The sequence below is a fragment of the Artibeus jamaicensis genome, unplaced genomic scaffold, assembly GCF_021234435.1.
Source record: "Artibeus jamaicensis isolate MK-2021 breed Jamaican fruit bat unplaced genomic scaffold, CSHL_Jam_final contig_525, whole genome shotgun sequence".
Lineage (NCBI taxonomy): Eukaryota > Metazoa > Chordata > Mammalia > Chiroptera > Phyllostomidae > Artibeus > Artibeus jamaicensis.
Genome location: NW_026521874.1, coordinates 13,190,734 through 13,214,410, shown reverse-complemented (window position 1 = coordinate 13,214,410; position 23,677 = coordinate 13,190,734). Strand labels below are relative to the sequence as shown.

Genomic DNA, 23,677 nt, shown 5'->3' with positions numbered 1-23,677 from the left:
ACAGTAGGGCTCCCCATGTGCAGACGCGTCACCCTCGGGTGGATCTTGTTAAAAAGCAGGTCATGACTCAGAGGGCTCGGACAGGGCCTAAAATTCTGCATTGCTGCAGCCAGGACCACTGGTCTGCGAATACCACCGAGAAAAGCAAGGTGGTTGGTCACAGGGCATTTGGGAGAATTAAATGACGTAAGGCCCAAAGCCTGCTTAGACCTGGCATAAACGATTGGCTGTTATATAAGTAGTAACACTAACAGCAGCAATACTAACAATAAGTGAATACAAACTACACACAAGCCAACTTAAAGTGCACCTGCAGCTAACGTCTGTAACAGAAAATAAGTAAATAAACCCACAGATTCACACACCAAGGTTCTACTTACGCTTTTCCCACGAAGAGCAATCTTTACCCCTCCTCTATTTAAGGGGACATGAACTATGAGTAGTAACATACAAAAGTCAGAATCGCCCCTCAGACCCAACTGAAAATCACACCAGGGGAAATGCAAACATAATCATTGGGTTTAAAAGGCAGCAAGCCTGACTTGCAAACATGGTCTCTGACGATGGTCCAGTATTAGACCACAGCGGGAACTGCTCACTCTCGCAACAGAAGGGTGGGCACAGAATTGATTGGTTTGGGGTTTTGCAGCCAAGAGAGCACCTCTTTGATGGCCACGGGGGAGGCTGCCCTTGGGGTGGCATCTTGGTGTGGTGGGGAATGGACTGCACCAGGACCACCCCCTGCCCCCTGGGGAAACTCAGAGCGGCTAGACTTTCAAATGAGCTGCAGAAAGATTTGCATCACTGTAGCTGGAGCCAACAGGAAGGCGCTCACCTGGGCTTCTTTAATCAGTTTCACTTCCTCATGGTTTTTCCGCAGGGGTGAGGGAGTAGGTACTGGGGCGAGTTATTATTTATCATTTAATAGTTCAAGACACTCCTTTAGTCTCCTTATAACCCATTTTAAGGATGAGGAAAGTCTCAGAAAAGACAGGCAACTTGCCCAGGACACACAGAATTTAAAGCTACCTCTGCTGTCCGTCCCCTACCCCACATTTTCTTCTAATAGGGCTTGGAGCAGGAGCTGGCAAACCACAGCCCGTGGACGAGCTCCAGCCTACTGTCCAGTTTTGCAAATAAAGTTTTATTGGAATACAACATGCTCGTTTGTTCATGGATCTCCTAAGGCTGCTCTTGCACTACAGTGACAGAGTCGAGTAGTTGTGACAGAGCAGGTACGGCTCACAACATCTGGAATGGTCACTCCCTGGATGTCTACAGAAAGCGTCTGCAAGTCCCTGGCACAGACCAGGCAATAGCTACCTGGGCACAACCTCTGGAGGCTGTGACAGGCTCTCAGGAAGAAATGGAAAGCGTGTAACTTCCCGAGTTCCCTTCCTTTTGTTTGCTGAGAAGTGACATCAGTCTTTCTTTTCTCCCCTCCCACCAAGCAATTAGCTCACAAAAGCAGAAGCCTGGAGGATTCGGAGTGTTTCTTTATAAGCCTCTCTCTCTCCAGCAGGCTGCTCTGTGTCTAAACCTCCGGCCCCAAACTTCAGCAACAGCACTGACCACGTCCCGCCCCACCGAAAGCAAACAGAAAACCTAGCTCTCTGCCCTGCTGGCTGGGTGCCATCTGCAGACAGCTGCAAATTCCCTAAACAAGGACTGACGCAGCTTGTTTTTGCCTTTCTTTTTCCACCTGAAAACTTTTTAGGGAAGAGGATGAGAATGCTGTTGGAGAAATAAATGTGTTAATTCTAATTATCTGTGTGGGTGGCAGAGGTGACTTGCAGCAGGACGCGCTCCACATCGTTTACTCGGAATGCAGCCAAGGCAAGGCTGGGGAAAGGGCAGACTTCCAATGAAGCTGATGCCGGGCACGGAGCACAAATGAGGAGGCATCTCATCTGTGCACCCACAGGTAATAATGTGGGAGGCAGCACGTAAGGGGCAGAGTTTCTGCAACTGTCAAACTGGAAACGACCCAACCACTGGCCTAGGCTGAGACTTCTGCTCTGACATTCAGAGCTTGCCTGCTCTTGCGGGGGCTCTGTGCGTGATGCTCTCCGCTCTGTGTCCCACTGCTGCAGTGAAGATCATGCTGATGATGACAATGATGGTGATGACCATGACAGTGGTGGTGGTGGTGATGAAGATAACAGTGATGAGGATGGTGGTGATGATGAGGATGATGACAGTGGTAAGGATAAGGATGCTGCTGGTGGTCACCATGGAAGCGATAATGATGGGGATGAAGGTGGTGGTCATCTTGGAGGTGATGATGGTGATGAGAACAATAATGGTGATATTGCCGTGATGATGGTGGTAATGGCAATGAGGACAAGGTGGTGGTAGTGATAACGGTGATGATGATGATGATGGTGATGATGGTGGTGCTGGTATGATTTGCTATGATCTGAGTTCCCCCCACCAAACATGTTGAAACCCAAACCTCCGAGACTCGATGGTATTAGTAGGTGGGGCTTCAGGAGGTGATCAGGTCGTAAGGGGTGGGGGGGCTAGTAGACGAGACCAGTGCTCTTACAGAAGAGGCCCAGAGAGATCCCCAGACCCTTCTACCCTCCGAGAACACGGCTCGGAGGCACCAGCTAGGAACTGGGGAGAGAGCTGCCGCTGAAACATGACCGTGCAGGTGCCTCGACTTTAAACTTCCCAGCCTCCAGGACTGTGTGCACTGAATTTCTGTTGTGTACATGCCACTGGCCTGTAATAGTTTGTCATAACAACCCGCAAGGTCTAGGACAATGATGATAATAAGATGACAGAAATTTTGTTGTGTACCAGGCACTGTGATAAGCATTTAAACCCCTTATCTCATTAAATCTTCCCCCACAAGGTTGTGAGGGAGCTGCGAGGATGACCCCTGTTTTACAAAATAGTGACACAGAGGTGGTGAGTATCTGGACCAGAGTCACACAGCGATGGATCTAGGGTTTGCATCCAGGGCTCCTTACTCCCAGTTCTTGCCCATCTGTCACCCTTTTTTTCATTCAGTATGGGTTTTTAAAATATGTGCCAGGCAATGTCCTAGGGTAGAGATAAGCAAATCTTTTTTTTTTCTATGAAAGGGCAAATAGTAAATATTTTAGGTTTTATGGGACAAGTGGTCTCTGTCGCAACTCATCTCTGCCTTGTAGTGTGAGAGCAGCCATAGACGATACACAAATAATCACGACTGTGTTCCAACAGGTCTGGCCCGCAGACGGCAGTCCGCCGATGCCCCACCCCGAGGCCTAGACCACTGGTTTCGCGGTGTTACCCTGGGGCCCAGGTAAAAGCAGGTGTGACCCCATGGAGAACTCTGCCTCCACTTGCCTGGAGCTTCATCAGCTATGAATTTCAAAGGGGATTTGGCTACTTAAAAAAAGATAAAACAAAACGTGGCAATCTTAGGGTAACTCCTTGCTACTTTCAGTGAGACAGCAAGGGGGTGTCTCTCTGCCCTTTGAAACCAAATCCCCAGAGATGAGGTGACCCGTCTGTAATCCAGCTGCGGGGCAGGTATCGAGTCAGTCTGGGATGCACTGCGTCTACAAGGATTTGGCTAGAGGCAGTCATTTCTCCAACTCGGCAGGTGCTTAAGCGGAGGTGGGATTCCCACCAGTTGGAGGCTGGAGCTCAGAGGGTGAAGCTTACATACCTTCAGGTCTGAGATCCCGTGACTGCATGCAGAGGTCTTGGGTGCGCTCACGCCAGAGGAGCCCGCCACCCTGACTGACCGGCCCTTTGAGACACCCCCAGAGCTTGCGGCTCCACGACCAACCAGGGCTAGACGTGCCCAGTGTCTCAGCGGAAAGAGGCTTAGAGATCATCCGGTCCACTTTACAGATGGAAAAGGTGAGCCCGGCACAGGGAGAGGCAAGCCCAAGGCCTTGCAGTCAGTTAGGGGCAGACCCGGGGCTGGAATCCAGGTTCCCCGGCTTCACAGCAGGTTCTGGACTCCGCAGTGGCCACGGGACAGAACCGCCTCTCTGGAAGTCATGCCCCCTCCTTGCACCCGCTTTCCAATCTTCCCCAGGGGAACGCTCCTTTCTCCTATTCTTCATCCGTGTGCGTAGAACAGGGCAGACCCTACCCCTGGACCCAGGGCTGGGCATGGACCCCAGAACTGTCCAGCCTGAGCCTGCATCCTTCTGGCTCTGGAAGTGGAAAAACGCCCTGGTTGGTAGGTAGCCCTTGCCAGTGTCCACGGCACAGATTCTCCCTTGATGCCTAGTGTCAATCTACCAACGTGACCTTTAACACGGGTCACTGAACACAGAGTTGGGGAGAGCTGGGCACAGTTAGCAGGGGCGAGCCAGCTGGCCCCAGCACACGGGATTCAGCCCGTTAACACCACTGAGTCCTTGAATTCCCCTGGGCCTGCAACTGGAGGTCACCTGACTTTTTTATCAGATAAAAACTCCCTTTTGCTTAAGCCAGTTTGAACTGTTTCTATCGCTCACAACCGAGAGCGGTAACTTCCTACCACCTGTGCCTGTAATTCCACACCAGTGTATTCTCTCAGCGAAAACCGTCTTCTTTCTGACTGCCTGGTCTACCCTCAAGGTCAAAGGTGTCCTTCTCCCGAATTATTTCTCAGCCCCCACTCCCCCCCCCAAAAAAAGATGAATTACTCTTCAAACCAAATTACAGTTTAAATGAATTCAGAACCCTCAGAGTCCGATCCGGGGCCCCTACGTTTTCTCTGGACCGTTGACAATCAATACGCCCCCAGCCCACTTTCTTTTTGTGAGTAATTAACTTTGCAGAGTCAAGATGCCCTCATTTCCAGGAAGCCTAAAGTGACAAAGGTTCAGCTGATGAGGTCTCAGGGGACAAGATTAGCATCTGTTTTTCCGTTTGCCATCTCGAGACTCCACATGTTATTCATCGTTGGTATTAGCGACTTGGAATTCTGATTAATTACCAGAGCGCCTGTTTTCGGTGCAGAAACCAAGACGCTAGCCGGGGAGTAATAGACCCAATTATTCCTAGGTAAGCTTTTGGTAATAGATTTTATTATCGAGATATCTCATCTCAGAGGCAGATGCAAAGGAACTCATTTCGTTAGAGGATAATACCTCTTGAATCGAGACGGGCACATTCACCGTCTGGGACCCCGACGGCGTGGGAAGGTTCTGTTTCAGGAAATGTGTCTGGGGTGGGCGGCGCCGGGTCCCGAGTCCCTCCAGGGACTGAGTGCTTATGCATTTGTCTGCTTCTTTGTTTGTCCAGAAACCTTTGTGGGGAAACGGACAGGACACCATGCTGCCTGGAATCGGGGGAGTGATAAAAATGCCCACATTGTCCCGTCAGCTCCCTGAGAAGGTGGCGGCAGGGAAGAGTGGGGAGTGACAGTGGCGTGTGACCAGGGAGTGTGTACATGTGGCTGGCCATTCGGATCACACTGAGAGAGCAGAGCAGTAATTAGGAGAACTAGCTGCCCGTCAGGAGGGCCGTAAAGGTGTTATTTACACCCAGCTCACGGCCCCGCACGCCCTTCATCTGGAATGCCTTTTTAAATACTTCGGTTCCCAGCCAAAATAATTCATCTTTATGCTCTGAAGTTCAGAGCCATTTGCAGGAGGAAAGCACTGAGAGCTTTTAAAAAATGAAACCCTTAACACAGGTCCGGTGGAAGCCCCAGCTCGGTGGTGAGGGGGAGCGGTGTTTGGACATAGAGCTGGGGAACATGGGTGTTTGGGGGCATTAAAAACAAAAGGAGAAAAGGCGGAACAAACATGAAAACTAAACAGGAACTGGTTTTGGGCTTCTGAAGGCCCTTACCGGACGTGGCCAGATTCTCAAAAGACAGGAGAAAGTAGACAAGAGGAGATGAAGGATCCAGCCTGCCTTTGTCTGTTAGGACAGTGGTCCCCAACACTTTTGTCACCAAGCACTGATTTCACGGAAGACAATTTTTCCACAGACGGGGGTGGGGGTTGGCTGGAGGGGGCGGTTTGGGGATGATTCAGATGCATTACCTCCAAGCTCACCTCCTGCTGTGCAGCCCTGGTCCTTAACAGGCCCAGTCTGGTACGGGTCCTCAGCCCGGAGGTTGGGGACCCCTGAGTTAGGGGACAAGCACAGCTAGACCATTGCATGAATTACTGTTTAGCTTTTTTGAGTAGCTTTGATTATACCCAATTTACATGCAAGTTGAAGGAACATCCTCACGAACACTAAGTTCTGATGTCCATGTAATTTTGTTTAAGAAAGACAGTCCAGGTGGTTTGACCGCAGGGCCTCTCGACTCCACACTCCTGCTCCTTCCACTCCCCCACAGCCCCCCCGGCCAGGGCGCAGTGACCGCCCCCCGCCGCCAGGCCAGTGGTGTGATGGAACTCCTGCTCCTTCCACTCCCCCACAGCCCCCCGGCCAGGGCGCAGTGACCCCAGTGGTGTGACGGAACCGGCTCACACCAGCTTGCAAGAGCTGACTGCTAAGTTTTCAGGCATTTTGCGAGGCAGTTGACAAACACAACTATTCTTAAAAATTAAGCAAGGTAAACTTTCGATTCAATAAGTCTTATGAAAGGCAACGCATACTCCAAACACCTTGCTTCCAACTTATTTTACTAACATTTTCGCTATTATCTATGCTTTGGAAGTGACGGCTTTCCCATCTGTGGGGTCAACATGCTACACAGTCGCGGGACAACTGCTCAATGAGGAGCCGCAGAGAGGACAGTGGTCCCTTGAGATCACGATGGAGCGGAAACTCTGCTATCACCCTGTGCTGCCCCAGAAGTCTACACACAGTAGGGCAACACATTATTCACGTGTCTGAGGAGATACTGGTGTAAACAAGTATAGCACAATCGATTACATACAACACATAATACCTGTTACCACTAATAAATGACTATTTACTAGACTAGACTTTTGGTCATTATTGTAGCCTGTACTCTTTCTACTTATTTTTTAAAAAAAGGTTTGCTGTAAAATGGCATGCTGTGTTAAACCAGTAGCAGCCTCATAAATCTCGTGTTCACTGTCTCTTAACCGCACTGTTTCCTCTCATACTTAATCGAACCTTGCGTGGTTTTGGACAGTAACGCGCCGCACAGGCTTGTAGCCGAGGAGCAACAGGCTCTGTCGTGCAGCCCGGGGGTGTCGTAGGCTGCACCGTCCAGGTCTGTGGAAGTGCACGCTCTCTGCGATGGCCGCACAGACCACAACAAAACCCCTGGGGGGCGCATTCCTCAGAATCCAAGCACATGCCCGCCCGTAACATGACCTTGGGCAGTCAGCTGTAAACCACTTACTACCACACCCCCGTCCCATGCTCTTCTCCAGGTGGCCTGGCAGAGGTAGAGCGCCCTCTGATCCGAAGTCACTGTAAGCGCTCACTCACATCAGCGGGAGAGTCTGTCCCCACAGGGACACTCACTAACACAGAAGGCCTCAGAGGCCTCGGCAGCTGGCCCCTCATCTGTTTTAGGCCTCACACTTTTTCTCGTCGCTTTCCCCCAGAAGGCAGAAAACATACCCCAAAGTAACAGCAAATAAATAATTCACGGATCATGTATAATGGATGCTGGGCTTAACTGAAGTACAGCCGTAAGTGGTTGCCTATTAACTATTGATGACCGTGCCCGGGCGGCCGGCGAGCCAGGCTCAGGGGGGAGATCACACCCGCGCCCCCATGTTTTATTTAAACATTATTAAAAGTACACAGTCTGCAGCAAGGCCTTCAATCCCACTCAGAATTAGATTCTGCTGTGAACCCACCTGCGGGGCCGCGGGAGGTTGGGACTGAGTTTGGCTGGAACTTCTACGGTCCTGCTCCTTTGCGGGCAGGTGTGTGAGCCCCTCCTCCGTCTGTCTCCCTGAATGTCTCCCTTCCACACGGGCCCCCCTCTCCAGTTTCTCTGTGACTTTGGGCATAGCCAGTCGCCCCGCTGAGCCTCAGTTTGACCAGCTGTAGAGTGGGGAATACCATGGGTGTCACCTTAAAGGGTCATCGTTTGGGGGACATTGGAGCAGTGATTCTTAACCTGGGGTGATTTTGCTCCCAGGAACACCTGGCGATGTCCGGAGATAATTTTGATTGTGATAACTGGGCGGGGGAGGGGCACGTAACTGGCACCTGGTGGGTGGAGAGCAGGGATGCGGCTCGATACCCTACACGGCACGGGACAGCGGCAGGGCAGACGGTTATCGGTGCAAACTGTTAATAACGCCAAGGCTGAGAAACCCCGCATTACAGAATCAAAAGCAATACTCATTTTTATGACTCTCTTTTTAAAAAGTGTACTTGAGCGCATGATGCTCTGTGTCTAAAGCTGATCAGTAACACAGGGGGTCTGAGCTGGCCAGACCTGGAATCGAGCTCCGACTCTGCCCCTCGCTGGGAATGTGACTCAGGAGAAGTTGCCGCAGCCTTCCAGCTATCAAGTTCTTTATCAGCAAAAGAGTGGCGGCTCCCTCAAGGGCTGAGGCTTAAATGAGAGGCTCAGGCAAAGCACTTAAACCCAACACGTAGTGACTGGTAAACAGATCAGCACCGTATCAACCATCACGGGCAGGGGGTGGGATGTGGACGTGAAAGTGGCAGACGTAAGGGAAAGGATATGTAGAAAGTCAGAGAAGGAGAAAGAAAGGAAGAGCAGCATCTATGAAGCACCAACTGTATGCTCCGTTTGGCACGTCGGCATACGTCACCTCATTTAATCCTCGCAACCACCCAAGGAGACTGGCTACCTTATATGCCTGTTTTACAGAGCGGGAAATGAGGTTCTGCCACATTAACTTAGCTGCCCAGAGTCTCAGGCTCCAGATCCAGTGCTCTTCCTGCCATCTTGTCGTGAGCTGAATAGCCTTCCCCTAAAATCCATGCCACTTGGACACTTAGAAGGTGACCTTTTGGGAAACAGCGTCCTTGCAGATGTCATTCGTTAGGATGAGGTCATACAGAAATGGCAGGTGGGGCCCTAAATTCAATGACTAGTGTCTCTCTGCACAGCCTCTGGTCCATTCATGTCATCAGGCACAAGACCGGGATGCAGACTGAAGTGTGTCAATCTAAAAGTTCCAATTTTTAAGACAAACTGTTTGAGCTTTTCTCTTGAGAGGCAGAAGTTCACAACATTAAGGAAACAATTCAGCAAACAATTACCGAGAACCTGCCTTATGCCTGACCCTGACTTAGAGACCCAGAGTCAAAATAAAATGCAGCCTGGCTCTCAGGGGATCTCTGTCTAGAGAGACAAGAGCAAAGACAGCACACTAACTGGGTGACCCGTGCACGGGGGTGGGGGGGGTGAGCACACGGGGAGGTGGGAGCGCAAGGGAAGTGGCTGACTTAATACGGGGTGCAGCTGACAGTGAGGACTTCCTGGAGGGAGCTCTGATGTGAGTTTGAAGATTGGAGAGGCAGGCACAGGATTCCTGAGAACAAAGGTGTCGAGTCAGGAAATAACACCAGGTTGGGTCCTGAACAGTTGCTTTCATGCTTGAGCAGAATTCGCAAGGTGAGGGGAGGCAGTCAAAGGCAGGAATGTCTACAGAGGCTGGATTTCAGAGGCTCTGGGAAAGGCCTGGGCTGTGCTGGGAAGGCAGTAAGGAGCTGCAGAGGACTTCTTAGCAGAACAGACACAGTGAGGTGTGTCCCTTCTGGAAAGATCTTCGGCAGGGAGGAGCGAGGATGGAGGGCGAGTGGTGATACAGGTGAGAAGGTAACTCTAGAGGCCTAGACCAGAGGGCAGGGATGGGACAGGAGGGGATGGATTTGAAAAATACCTAAATAGGGTAAAATCCACAGGCCTGACTATTAATGGTATGAGCCATGGAGCAACAGATCACTGCTATTTCTGGCTTGGATCACTCTAAGAGTGAGCAGAAGCACCATCATAGTTTTTCAAGACCCGGGAAGCTTATAAAAAAACACCTGGCTCAGAAAAATGTTGACATGAGACAGTCGGGCCAAGGTGATGAAGGGTAAACCCAAGGGGTGCGGCCTCCGAAACAGGTGCACAGGCCAAAAGCAGGCAGAGGGCAGGCTTTCCTGTTGCCTCAGGCTCCCCCAGCTGCCCTTGACCTCCCCTGGCCACCCCGGGGCCAAGGCGGTGTCTACTGGGCTCTGTAGCGATTGAAAACCAGCAGGAGAAAAATCTGCAGATGCGCCCTCTAAGCGCCCCAGTGACAAAGGGACTTGAATGATTTAGAGGCCAGAAGATTCTTTCCACCATAATGGCTCCTGGAGTCGCCAGGAATAGTACATTTACTAAAATTAATGGCAAAACCTCATTTTTCTTTTTTCTGGGAAGAGAAGTTCTGCTGGCGGGATAATTGATCCTGATCGGGACATGCCAGGGCACCGGCGAAGGGCATCAATCATGCACACAGAACAACTCTCCGCCTTTAAACCAACACCAACGGTGACGAACAGTGGAGGCCGGGGACAGGCGGAAAGGAACCTGGAGGGACGATCCACCAACAGCCTTCTTGCCTCTCGCCAGGGCCCAGACTGCAAGGCCCCCCTTTTTTTGTCACCCACAGCAGAGGCTGTTTTCTCAGCAGCGATGGGTTGAAAGGGCAGAACTGGGGACTCAGGGATAAATCTAGAGCGGGACACACAGGGCTGCCAACCCCCGCTCTGCAGCCCGGGACCAGGCCCCCCACCGAATGCCAGCCTGCACGTTCTCCACCCGCCGGGCTGACGTGAATGAAGGAAGGCAGCATCTGCAGAGGGCCAGACCGCAGAGCGACTCAATAAATATTTGTCCAGGGAAGGAAGGATGGAAGGATGGAAGGAAGAAAGGAAGGAAGGGGGGGGGGAGGGATGGATGCTCGGACTAGGGAATTAGAAGATCATTCTGTTCTCCCCGGGGAGATTTGAATTTCATACATGGAAAATGGAGAGGGCAATGCTCTACCCAGACAAATGATCTATGGTGGTGATGGGGGCAAGGTCCCTGAAATGACACCTTGCATCACCGGTGAAAGCTCTGAGCAGCCCTTCCACAGGAGTGCATCAAATACACAGGCAATGGCCTTCGCCATATCTTTCCATTCAATGGGAGCAACCTGAGGGCAAGGGAAGATCTGGGTCTCCCTGGATGCACAACATGTGGCACAAGGCTCGGACCACAGTAGAAACTGGGGATACAGACACTGTGCATGGAGGGGAGGACCAGAGCCTTCCTTCCCTCCGTGCAAAACCAACCCGTTTTAATCTGACCAGAAGGCCTGGGTGTCTGGCCAGTTAAAGAAGATGTCCAAGGAGAACGGCTGGGGATGTTCTTTCGCTCCAGGCCACAGCTGGCAGGCAGGAAGCCCGGCTGCCTTGGAAGTAGCCCAGGTTAATGGGGAAGTTACCCTGTCGATGGGACAGAAGAGCCTTTCCCTCCCAGGGCCATGTGGTGGAGGAGCTGCCAGTCATAAGGCCTGGACTTCGGTGACCTCCCCTCTGTGCAGAGCCTCACCTGCTGGCTTGTCAAGGGCAAAGCTGATGGGAATGACAATGGCCATAGCAGGCAGTGGCCAGAGACATATACTGGCTGTAGGACAATTTGGTGAGGCCTGTCACAAAACCAGAGTGGAGAGGTCTGGAAGGTAGCTAATGACCGGGACTTAGAGGCCTCTGGGCCGAGTGCTGAAATGGTGTGGGCTGTCTCAGTGAAGGCTCCATGGTGGGGGGCAACGGGGGAGCCAGATGCCTCCTGGGTCCCGAAGGCGAAAACCTGGAGTCTTAGGGCTGTTGAGCCTCATGGGGGAAGCAAGAGCAGGCTGTCTCGGTGCTCTCTGCAGGAAACGGTTCTCAGGAAAGTACACCGGAGGATGAAGAAACCTTCCCGTAGGGCAGGAAACACATTTTGTAAGGTTCCTTGGACCACACCAGGGAGCAAAGCGTCACTAGATGAATAAAAGCAGAGACTACAGAGCTGGACAGACCTAGGTTCGCATTCTCACTAGCACGCAGCCTCGGGCAAGTAAAGGCACTGTTCGGAGCCTCCGTTTGCCAGGTTGATGTCCCTGTGCCTCAGTTTCCCTATCTGTAAAGTGGAGATCAGAGTAGCACCTACCTCACCGTACTGATAGGGGGATTTTAAACGACAAGTGATTAACCCAGAACCTGGCACACAGCAAGTGTCTAATAAATAGTGGCTTGAGCATCACCATTTTCATCTTTTATGTTTGTGGTTGTTACTCATAGTCCAGAAGCAGCCCTGACCTTTACTAGGTGAAATCTCACACAGGTCCTCTCACTGCTTCGAAGCCTCGGCTGTCTGATGGGTAAAATGGGGGTAATTCCAACTTCCTGGGGTTGCGGTGATTATAGGATGTTACGGATGTTAAGACGCATGCAAGGCAGACATTTAATCAACACTGACTCTTTCCTCCTCCCATGAGGACACCTGCCTTCGGACTGGAATCTGTGAGGCAGGCACTGGAGTCTGAGACAGAAAGGACCAAGGAAGCCATCGCAGAGTGAACGCCATTGGTCCACTTTGGACCCACCCAGAGGGTTTGCAGCCAATGGCATCGTTGTCTCTCTGCCCATCCCCTTCCAGTTGGTCCCAGAGTCTCGCCCTTCCCCACTCTCAAACCGTCCACCACACAAGAACCCGCAGCAGGGATGCACTCACCAGTTCCATGCACCTCCGGCTGGCCTCCGCCTCCCGCTGCACCAGCTCTTCCATGTCTGCCTTCAGCTCCTCCAGGCGCCGCTGGTAATACTGGCTGCTTTCCCGCTGCTGGGACTCGGCCACGGCCGCCTGCGAGAGCTCCTCGCCCATCTTGATCAGACTGTCCCGAAGCCGGATGACCAGGACCTGAAGGGGGTCAGAGAGCACACGCCCACCTCGCAGTTAGAGGCCAGGGGCGGGGAACTGGGGGCTCCGGGGAGAGGCATCCTTTGCTGAGTCTCTGTGTTTCTATAATCAGGATAATTATTCTCATTTCTCAGACAATAAGGAATTTACTTTAAAAATCTAGGAAATGGTAACTGCTATTCTGAGAGGCAGTGCAGTCTACTGATGAGAGCCCTGCCTCTGAATATGATCTGGGTTCAAATCCCAGCCCCACCTCTTCCAGGCAGAGGGACTTTGGGCCGGTTCTCTAATCCCTCTGAATGACGGGTATGATGACAGTCCCTGCACAGGACATTTGGAGAAGGGCTGGGAATTAGTCACATTTACAGCAGCCTCCCTGCATCTCGAGGTTTGGGAGGTGGGTGGTCCGTGGTGAGAACACTGCGGCGGGGACAAGCCCTTCCTCATATGCGTTTCCATTTCCCGATTTGTAAAACAGCCAGTTTGAGGAGATGATCTCCCGTGAGCCTCGGCTCCAGTATTTTACAGCATGTTCCTTTCCTGGGGGGTGGAGATCCACGGGGACACAGTGAAACAACAGAACAGAGCTGTGGGCACCCCCCTGCTACGGAACATGAACCCGAGAGCTGATCCGCACAATTCATTAGCGGGCCAGCGAGCCCGAAACCAGAGGACCCTGATGGGCAAATACTCCAGCGTGGATGAAACGGGGATGAAATGGGGCCACATGAATATTTCAGGCCCACACCGAGGACTCGGAGACCCTTTCCTGATGAGAGACTGAGGAAAAGCTTAACCATTCAGTTCTCCTTCGCTTTTCCAGTTGGAGGCCAGCAACACATTCAAAGAGAGCAGGGGGCCTGTGAGAAGCAAAGTGGTTCTCAAACTGTGTCCCCAAGGCACCCATCTCAAGGACCCAGGATTCTATTCAATTCGAATAATGATGGCAGAGGGGAAAAGTGCATTTGGAGATAGAATCTGCCGCTTAAAGTTATTCTACCAGTTTTCATTCCTTCTCTGCTATCATTTGACTGTGCCGGAATCAAGTACAAAAAGATACATGACATAGCCCGCCATCATGTATTTAATTATTTAAAATAGAGCAGATTGATGTTTTAAGGTGATCTGCGGAGACAAGCAGGCCTCGAGGGATCCCCTCAGGAAGAAACTCTGAGAGTCACTGAGGGTCAGGACAGAGACGAGTTTCTTCTTTGTTCCTCACCCACGGCGGAATCCTCAGAGACCAAATGCCCTAGAGGGCACTGGGAGGAAATGTTTCTGCTCCAGGAGTGCAGCCCCTCGCTGTTCAGACGCACCGTCACATGGTGGGTGGGCCCGCTGGCTGCCGGGAAATGAAAGCCTGGGGCCAGTGTCAGTCTGCTCCTGTTGCAGACATTGCCTGGCTTTATCTTTGACAAAACCATTGGACCCCTCTGGGGCCATCTTCTCCTTCTATCCTACCTGTCGGGGGGGGGGGGGCCTGCCGTGAATGTCAAGTCGAACAGCTGGTGTGCAAGGATTGTGACAATGATAATCTCCTCTGCAAATGTCTCATGTCATTGGCCTAGAGAGCTACATGTGAATAAGACCATTGACCTCCAGTCCAGCCCATCCAAGTCTTACTTGTTCTTCAAGGTCCAGCATCACTGCCACCTCCTCCTGGAAGCCTCCCTGATTGCCCAGCCTGAAGGAAGGGACCCCTGTCCTCCAAACCTCACAGCCCCTTCTCCATATTCTGGGTGTTTATGTACATATCTCACCCTCCTCTCCTACCGAGCTCTCTGCTTCTGGAAAGCAGAATCTGTTTCATACATCTAAAACAGCCTCGGGGAAAGAAATTTCTGCTCAAAATGAGTGCTGGGCGCACAAGTGGATGAGCAGGTAGATGGAGACGGCGGAATGAGATCAACTGATAAAAAGATGGGCAGACGGGATCAAGGTCTACAGAAAATAAGGAAGAGAAGAAAGAATGGAGAGAGAAAGGAGAAAGGATGCATGGAGGGGGGGTGGAGTGGATGGGCTGAGTGGATACACAGTTTGTGGGACAGGGCGGTTGAAGAAAGGAGGGAAGGGGGGAGAGAAGGACTTGTTCGGCAGGTGCGCGGGTAAGGTGTCTCCAGATCCAGGCCCAGGAGTGGATACAGGAATGGCAGAAAGGTGGACGGAGCTTACAGAGAAGGCCTCCCTCACTTCTCTCGGTCTGAGCACTCTCGACACACTGGCAAGTACCTCAAATCTCTTAATCTGCACTTTCTGGAACTCCGTCTTGTTCTCCAGGTCACAGATGATCGCCTCCTGCCTGCTGACAATGGCTCGCTCCACGGTGGACTTCTCCAGGTACTCGATGCGCATCTGAGCTGCCTGCAGCTGGGGGCAAACACAAGGGGTCCGTTGGCCATGGGCTGGCCCCGCATCATGAAATGAGACACATGCTGGACCCAGGCCCAGGCCCGTTCACATGGCTTCCTTCTCGGCTCAGGTGCTGTGTGGTGAATGCACAAGCAAGAACTGCAGGTTCGAATCTGAGGACCCTCATACCAGCCCTAGCCCCTGGGTCTCAGGGGCTGGGAGGTGACGTTTTCTGGGCCTTCCGCCTCCGAAGCAGGACTTTCAATCAGTGCTTCTCTCACCTGCTTTCCCTGCTCTGTTGGGGGAGCAAAGCCAGCCTGTGGACAGCAAGCTGCAGCTTCAGAGGACACAACCAGAGTGAGTGGAAGCCAAGCGCCAGTCTCAAGACTGGCTCTACCGCTTTTCTACCTCGATGAGACTGGGCAAGTCTGTTCCCTCCCTCGAACCACATTTCTTCGTTTTTGTGTGTGAGCACCGGGGGAGATGGGTGCTGGGTACACCATTAGCGCCCTGCAAACAGCCACCGCTGCTACTGTTTTGTGGTGCTGGTTATTACCCAGCGCCCGAGGACATCTGCTTGAAACTCCATCCCTCTGACAGTCACTCTAAGCAGACACATGCAACAATTCGGGAGGAGCTTTGAGAATGTCCTGGAAAATAGGGGCCCACCAGCTAATGAGGGAAATTCAGGGATGGCTGGAGAAACCGTGACTCGAGGAAGGTTTCACAAAGGATGATGGTCCTGTCTTGTGCAGAGCATCCCACTTCCTTGGAGCCATTTCTCAGGGGGAGAAAATCCTTCTCTGCAATGCTGATGAGTCTCATTGCACGGGGCATCTTTGGATGCCGGACAGGCACAGGGAAGAAGAGTGTGTGTCTATTTAAGATTGCTGTCAGTGCATTTGGCCCAGGACTGAAGTTGAATGAATGAGTAAATAAATGAATGGCAGTTTCCAGGACCCCAAGTGTGAGGTCCCAGGGGGAACCCTTCTCTTCCTCCCCCACAGTATGGCGGCGCTGAGCACATACTTGTTCCTGCAGCTTGTGCTTCTCCTTCTTGGCTTCCTCCAGCTGCAGCTGCAGTTCTTGGATCTGCCCAATGTCAGCAGCGGACTGGAGAGACAAAAAAAAAAAAAAAAAAATCACCCTGAGACTGCAGGCTTTGCTGGAAACTGCCCCTGGCAATCCCTTCTTCCCCGCCCACAGATGTCTAAACTTCTCAGAGTCTCTTCGACAGTAGCCAGTTCCCAAAGGGTACCTGTCACATCCTCCCCAACATCCTTTATCACCATGTTCACCGAGTCACTCCCTAATTTATATAAGCCCAGAGCTTTGGTCAACTGTCTATAACTTTATTAGGCACCTTGGAGAGCCCAGACAGAAACGGGTTGGCCGCAGGACAAGGATGAGATTCTGAGCGGAGAGGACTATTCTGAATGTTAGATGACAAGGGTTCCGGACCCAGATACCAGCCTTGGCAAGCCCCAGAATCTTTCTGCAACTCAGTACTCCCAGCTGTAAAATGGGCTGATTGTCTCTCCTTAGCCCTTCTACATAGGGCTGGCTCAGAGATTAAAGGAGGCAATGGAGAGTAAAGTGCCCTAGAAAAAGGAGAACAAAACTGCTAAGTGTGATTATCTCCAATGGAAGGGGTTCCAGAGGGTAAAAGGGCTCTTCAATTTCTATTTTCCACATGCATTTATGGTCTGAGTTATTTACAATGGGCATATGATTATGCTGCTTTTGTAACTAAACAAATAAACATCATTTTGAACAAAAGTAGGATTCACAAATGCAGAAGATGGCATAGGCTATTTTTGTGGTGGTCATCACGTCAGTGATGTAATTGATTTCTTGTTGTTATTACTCCCATTTGACGAAAATTCTCTCCGATCCCATTTCCGCAGAAGAGGCCTGCAGGCACTCTCCGTGGGTCTCCTCTGGGGACAGTCGTGGGGAAGCTGCTCACTGCTCCTGAAGGGAGCTGCTGAGAAGTTACCCAAATCAGGTCAGTTCCACAGATCAGAAATCTGCCAGGGGTCCCCGTCACCTCGCTCAGCTGCACCCCAAAGCCTCTGCTCCTCCCTGTCCTGACATGCCTCCTGTCTTCTGGGTTCGTCCACATTGCCCCGTCTCCACTTCACCTCCTTGGTCCAAGCCACATCCTCTCTCCCCTGGACTGCAGCTTTCAATGCTTCAGTAGCTTTCTACCAAGAGCCTATGCCCTGCCAGGCTCTCCTGTGGGCTCTGGGATGTAGCACCGGGCAAGACAGGTGAATCCTGTCATTGCAGAGCTCACAGTCTAGGACGGTGTCCTAGCTGCTCCTTTCCTGCTCTTACCCCTAAAATGCTTGCCACTGATTCCCATGGCACATAAGATGAAATACAAATGCATCACAGCCGAGAGACGGCCCTCCTCTGCTGGCCTCCCGGAGCTCATCTCGCGCCTCACAGATGAACCATCACAGGCCCTCTGTGTGTGCTGCTCCCTCACCCTGCCACTCCCATCTAACAGACTCCTGTTCCTCCTTCAGATCTCCATCCCAGTGCCACCTCCTCAGGGAAGCCTTCCATGACCTCCAACCTAGGTCAAGATTCGCAGAACTATGTTCATTTTATCTCTGGACTCTTAGCTCAGTTTGTAAGTGTCCCCACTCTGCCTTGGGTGACTATGTGGTAAGGATTGTCCAGCCCACTAAAGAAAGCTACATGAAGGCAGGAATAGGCTGTGATTTTACTCAACACAGCATCCTTGTCATCTCACACAGGGCCTAATACATGGTGGGTATCCATTCAGCAAATAATGGATGGATGGATGGATGGATGGATGGATGGATGGATGAGTAAATGAGTAAATAGGTTGACAGATGGGTGGAAGGACAGATGGTTAATGAATGGATGGATAGATGAATGGATAGGTGTTGGGTAGGTAGATAAAAGAGCAGATAGGTGAATGGGTGGATTGATTAGCAGATGGGTAGTGAATAGATGAATGTTCAATGGGTGGATGGATGGATAGATATATGAATACATCAAAAACTTTTTGGTGGAGGTGTCCTCCAGAGATGCACACACCATCTGCAGGTGACACTGTCCTCCCTGAAGGCCAGCCATACGAACTTTCACAGTTCCCATACATCTATGTGGCCTTTGTTACACAGGGATCGCAATTCCTATAAAACTTTATGGAGTCTTATGACCAGACCAGAGAGGGACCCAACCTCCTCACCTCCTCGATATCGCCCACGGACCCAGCCCAAGGCCACCTGGCCTCCTTCCCCGCACGGCTGTTACCTGAGCAATGAGGTCCTTGTGCTTCTGCATGAGCTCGTTCAGGTCATCCTGGTCCTCATCGATGCGCTTCAGGAGGTCTGCCCTCTCAAACTGCAGCCGGCACAACTGCTCGTCCACCTGGCAGGAGGCAGGACAAGGGTCAGGGAGAGGCAGGACGGTGGCTGGGAGGGGGACTGATGAAAGGCAAGTGGGAGCTCACCTACAGGTGTGTCACGTGAGTGACCAACTACCTGGAGAGGTGGCCACGGCTCTGTCAATGCAGGCTGTGGGGAGGCCACTGTTTATGTGGGGGGGGGGGCAAGCTCCTCTTAACCTAGTGCAAATAAAACCTGGGACCAAAGGGCCACGAGGGACCTCCAGACAAGCTTTTTGCCTATAAATCTCTAGCTACACCTAAGCTTTAGGATTTCACACATGAAGTATAAATGTAAGCCAACCCTGTATAGCCAGAAACAGGGGACTTAGAAACCCATGCCCACTTTTGAACACCATAATAGATACATAACATATATCCCTTCGTCCCTGTTCCATGGAGAGCACAGAGCAGGTCCGTAGTAAGTGGCTGGGTCCCTGACAGTCGTGAGCTAAGTGGGTCCACGAGGACTGCCTTTGTCTCTACTTATGAGACTGGGCATGCAGTTGCCCAATGATAATGGCCAGGTCCCCACTATGATGGTGAGAGCACAGTAGGACTACAACAGATGGCTGAGAACCACTGCAGTGGTGAGCGTGCTCTGGGCAACAACAGGAAGCTGTGATCTCACCCAGGGTGCTGAGCACACACAGGCTCACATCAGTTGCATCTCTACAGTAATGAGCACACATTAGGTCCACAACAGGCTTCTTTGCCCACCTTTGCAGAGGTGGACACACAGCTGACCCTCCTTATATGCCCTTATACCTTTATAAGGCTCAGCTCATGGCAGGATGCCTGCACTTTCAGGGTGTTAAACACCGGTAGGTCTGCAATGGATGCCTATACCTCCAAGGTGGCACCCAGTAAGTCCACAATTAGTGCCCTTTCCCTCTTAGACTGCTGAGCACACAGTAGGTCCATGCTATCTCAGAGGCCTGTGCTGGCCGGGTCCCCAGAGCCTCAGGAAGGGGCAGGTACCAGGCTCTTGCTCCGCGTCATGTTCTCCAGCTCGCTGTGCATGCTCTCCAGGTCCGCTGTCAGCGCCTTCTGGGTCTTCAGAGCATCCTCACACTTGGCTTCGCTCTGCTCCAGCTGCACCAGGCAGGAGGGCGAGAAGGAAAGGAAGAGGCCTCGTGACGCTGCCCTTAGAACGTCCTTCCCCTTGAGTGAAGCCCAGCCCCTGTTGGGCAGCAGAGTTGGGTGCAGGCGACCCTCGTTTCCTGCCTCCACCACTACTCATCATCCCACACCTGGGGAAGCCTGTGCCTTTGCATTTGAGGCAGCCCGGCTCTGAGCCCACTCAAACTTGAGCAGGCACTGCCCCATGAAACACGGCCAGGCCACCCCTGCTTCAGTGCCACCAGCTAGTGCCCAGCTCCCTTCGGCCAATATTTGCTGACAAAGGGACAGTCACCTTGGCTCCTGCCCTCCTGTGGGGGAGATGGGCAGGAACAGGTAATGACTGCCTCTCCGAGGACTGAAGGTAAAAGGAGGAGGACTCGGGCATGCCGGGGGTGCGAGATGGGGGTCAGGGAAGCTTCTTGGAGGAGGGGCTCACAGACATCTCTCAACCAGGGTTGTAAACTCCATTTTAAATGGTGTTCAAAATAGTCCACATGTGAACGTTGTCCTGGATCCGCAACTTTCGCTAGATTCTGCAAGGTTACAAGCCACCTACTTAAACAAAAGCTCTCTTGCACCCTTCTTTCTCATCCTTCTACCCATCTGCACATAGTAGGCCTGCTATCCTAGCAAAGGAGGGCCATCAAGAAGGTACAGTCACCTATGTGGCTGTAGGGGACAAAGTTCCCTGTGGAAAAAACCCGTCTGTGCACAAACTCTAATCCATTCTATGATTGGCAGTGTCCCCTTGATTTCTGAACCGTAGAATCTCTGAGCAGAAAACACCCTTAGAAAGCAGCTATGCAAAACACTTGCAGCTCAGAGAGGGGCAGCGCCTTGCCCAAAGTCACACAGCTGTGAGGAGCAGACACCACGTGCACTGTCCAGACCAGGGCACTTTCTCAACTGCCAGCCCACCGTCCCTTCAAAACAGTGAATATCCAAGTTGGTGCTCACAGGCAGAAGGGGCAGGGGCAAACCGGAGTCCTGAATTGGCGTGTATACAACCTCTGAGCCCTGAGGACACCGAGTCAGCGAGGGAATCCCACTGGTCTATTAGGGGAAAACAGTGGAGTGAAGGCGAGGTCACTCCAGGACCACTGGCCAAGGTGGGGGATGCTCCGTGGGCAGAGCCTGGGATCATCCGGTCTCCTTCCAAACTGGGCAGAGTGTCTCCCTCAGTGTCCAGGATGTGAGAATAATAATAATGACAGTGGAACGTGGGGAAAAGGGAGGCAGCCCTTCGTTCAAGTGTAACTGTACCAAACACCACCTTAAAGGGTCTACCTGCATTTTCTCTTTCAGTCCTTATCACAGGTCTGTGAGGTGTATACTGCTAATATGCCCATTAAAAAATTTATGGGATTTACTGGGGTGACAGGTGGGGAAATGGAGATGCTGGCCTAGTCCCACAGGTTCCTCACCTCCAGTTCCAGCCCCACCCACTACCAGCCACCGTCATCCATGAAAGCCCTGTGTCCGAGACCTTGAGAGCAATGTATTCCTGCATGTGGGCTCCGGGCAGAGCCTGCCAGAGGAGGGCTCAGAATCCATCTCCTTCTGTGATGAGGAGGAAATGAGACACACTGAGAGCAATGATGTGCAGCGAGGGGAGGTGACTGGCACTGTCAGAGCATAATGGGCAGAGGACATGAGGAGTCAGGCACAGCCCTATCTTCCCGCTGGTGGTCTCTGGGAGGCAGGGAGGTGGGAAGAAGCCCCCCCCCCCCCCCCGCCCAGCCCACACTGCAGGCAGGCAGGGCCACCCCAGCCCTTGATTCATGCAGGAGTCAGAGGCCTCACTATGGAGAGGCATTTGAGCTAAGACCTACAAGACACAAAGGAGACAGACAGCCATGTGCAGATTTAGGGGTAAGAGAGCCCCGGGTGGCGACAACAGCAAGTGCAAAGGCCCTGAGGCAGGAACAGTACAAGGACACCCTTCAGTGTCCTTGGTGCTGAGGAACACGGAGACAGTGAGTGTGGCCGGACAGCGGGGCAGAGAGGGACAAGAGGAGATGGTGCTGGTGAGGCAGCGTGCAAAGGTGAGGTTTATTTCCGGTGAGCAGGGGAACCGCTGATGGCTTCTAAGGAGGAGGGCGGCATGGTCTCCCTCTGCCTTCAGGGGGTGAGACTGAAAATAGGGGGCCAGTGAGGACACCACTGCTGTCCTCCGGGGAGGACGGGGTGCAGGTGCCCCGATCAGTGGAGGGAAAAGGAAAGGATCTCACAGTAGGGGAGTGAGAAGAACTAAAGGTCTGGGCAGGCAGTGACAGATGGGTCCTCATTGGAGATGATGTCAGAGAACTAATACTGGGGGGCGGGGGAGGCATCGTGCAGGGCGCCGCTGTCAGGCTGAGTGGCTCAGCCCAGGGCCAGGAGGCCGGAGAGAGCCATCTCAAGAAACCCGTCAGGGCAGAGCAGGAGAGGACGACAGCAGCCCCCTCTGCTCAGGGGCTCCCTCGGCTGAGGGCTCCATCAGCACGACGCCATGGCCCTCACAGCCCCCCTGGCAGACGCTGTAGGGCGTGTCATCCAGACAGGCTCCTTCCTCCCCCAGCCTCCCCGGAGGACAGGAGCAGAGAGGGCTGTTGGCGGACGTGCAGCTCATGCTGGGGTGGAGATGGGATTGTCTTGGCCACGATGGTTTGGGCACTGATGACCGAACCTGCTACTGGTGCCTGGGGACCACTGCAGGGTGCCGAGCCTCACAACCCCTCTAGGGAAAAGGCGCCACCCTTAGGACCAATCCGTGAGGAGGAAACTGGGGCTCACAGAGGGGAAGGGTTGCCTCGCCCCACGGCCCTTCTCTGGAAAGTCTGACCACACAGACAGGACAAGTTAAAGTCCCGCAGACAGAATTCAACAGCAGAGACAGCCACTATAGCTTAGTGGCTGGGTGCTGTAAGGGAAGCCACTCGGGCAGTGCCCTGATGCCCTGAACCCGGCTGAGGACTCCACAGTGACAGGTGGACAAATCGGAGAGAACCGCAAGGACTCGGAGTTGGAATCGGTGTGGCGGCCCAGGGAAGCACGCCTGTGACGGGAGCCGTCTGGAGGTGAACGAGTTCATCCCCAGGGGAGGGGGAAGGAAGCGATGGGCACTGCCGCTCCCCCGGTGCCAGAGTCTAGCACGTGTGGAGGTCAGAGTCTGGGGACTGGAGACAGACCTGGGCCCTCTGCCCCTCCCAGCCAGCCACCGAACCCTGGCTGTGCCTCAGTCTCCGCGTCTGTGAAACAGGGAGAGTTGCTCACAGGATCTCTGCAGGACAAATGAGTGAAAACACGAGAGTGCCTTAGCACAGCGCCCAGCCACGAGAAAACGCCAGAGAAGTATCGGTGGTGCTTGCTCTTATTCATCCTTTTCACAGCCCTTAACAGCCTGAGAAGTGGGGCTTATAACACCATTTTAGAGGCGAGGAGAATGGGGAGGAGGCCGACCTGTCAAGGTCACGCCACCAGGAGGGGCAGAGCCTTGGGGCCCAGGCTTCCTGGCAGACTGGAATCGGGGTGGGGGGTGCCCACCCAGAGGCACGCAGGCCCAGCGGGCCCAGAAATCCCCCAGCCCCAGGCCTCCGCTGGGCAGGCTCCGGACCGCTGCTGACAAGTTGTCTTAACGTCGCGCTTAAAAAATTCTCAATTTATTACCCTTTTAGGGAGTGGAAAGAAATACAGGGCCATCTCGGGCTGATTTCCCATTATGGATGACCTGGCGGAAGAATAACTCACCGCACAGTATTTCCATATGGAGGCTGCTTGACTGACATTTTTATGAAGTCGGGAGGCAAGTCACACTGGACCGACACCAGGCCTCAGCGGCGTGGCCCTCCCCCCCGCTGCCCACTGCTGCCTTCCCGGGAGGAGGTCCAGGTGTGGCAGAGAGCAGAGGGGCATGAGGACAGCTGGGTGACAGGCGGCTCCTCAGAAAAGGTTACTGGGGTCTGTTCTCCAGCGCTGGCAGCCAGGGTGGTAATAAGGACCCCAGGGGACGG

At 52.8% G+C, this 23,677-nt stretch overlaps 1 protein-coding gene across 4 annotated transcripts in view; it reads right to left on the bottom strand.

The window, feature by feature from the left end:
* MYO18B (myosin XVIIIB) overlaps nucleotides 1–23,677 on the bottom strand; it is a 224,209-nt gene that overhangs the window by 48,456 nt on the left and 152,076 nt on the right. For all 4 annotated transcript variants that reach the window (XM_053669858.1, XM_053669857.1, XM_053669855.1 and 1 more), the window contains 5 exons: nucleotides 19,542–19,655; nucleotides 18,428–18,544; nucleotides 16,163–16,246; nucleotides 15,014–15,151; nucleotides 12,599–12,784 (listed from right to left, as the gene is read on the bottom strand). In XM_053669858.1, the coding sequence (XP_053525833.1) occupies nucleotides 12,599–12,784; nucleotides 15,014–15,151; nucleotides 16,163–16,246; nucleotides 18,428–18,544; nucleotides 19,542–19,655 (639 nt within the window). The remainder of the gene's footprint in view (nucleotides 1–12,598; nucleotides 12,785–15,013; nucleotides 15,152–16,162; nucleotides 16,247–18,427; nucleotides 18,545–19,541; nucleotides 19,656–23,677) is intronic.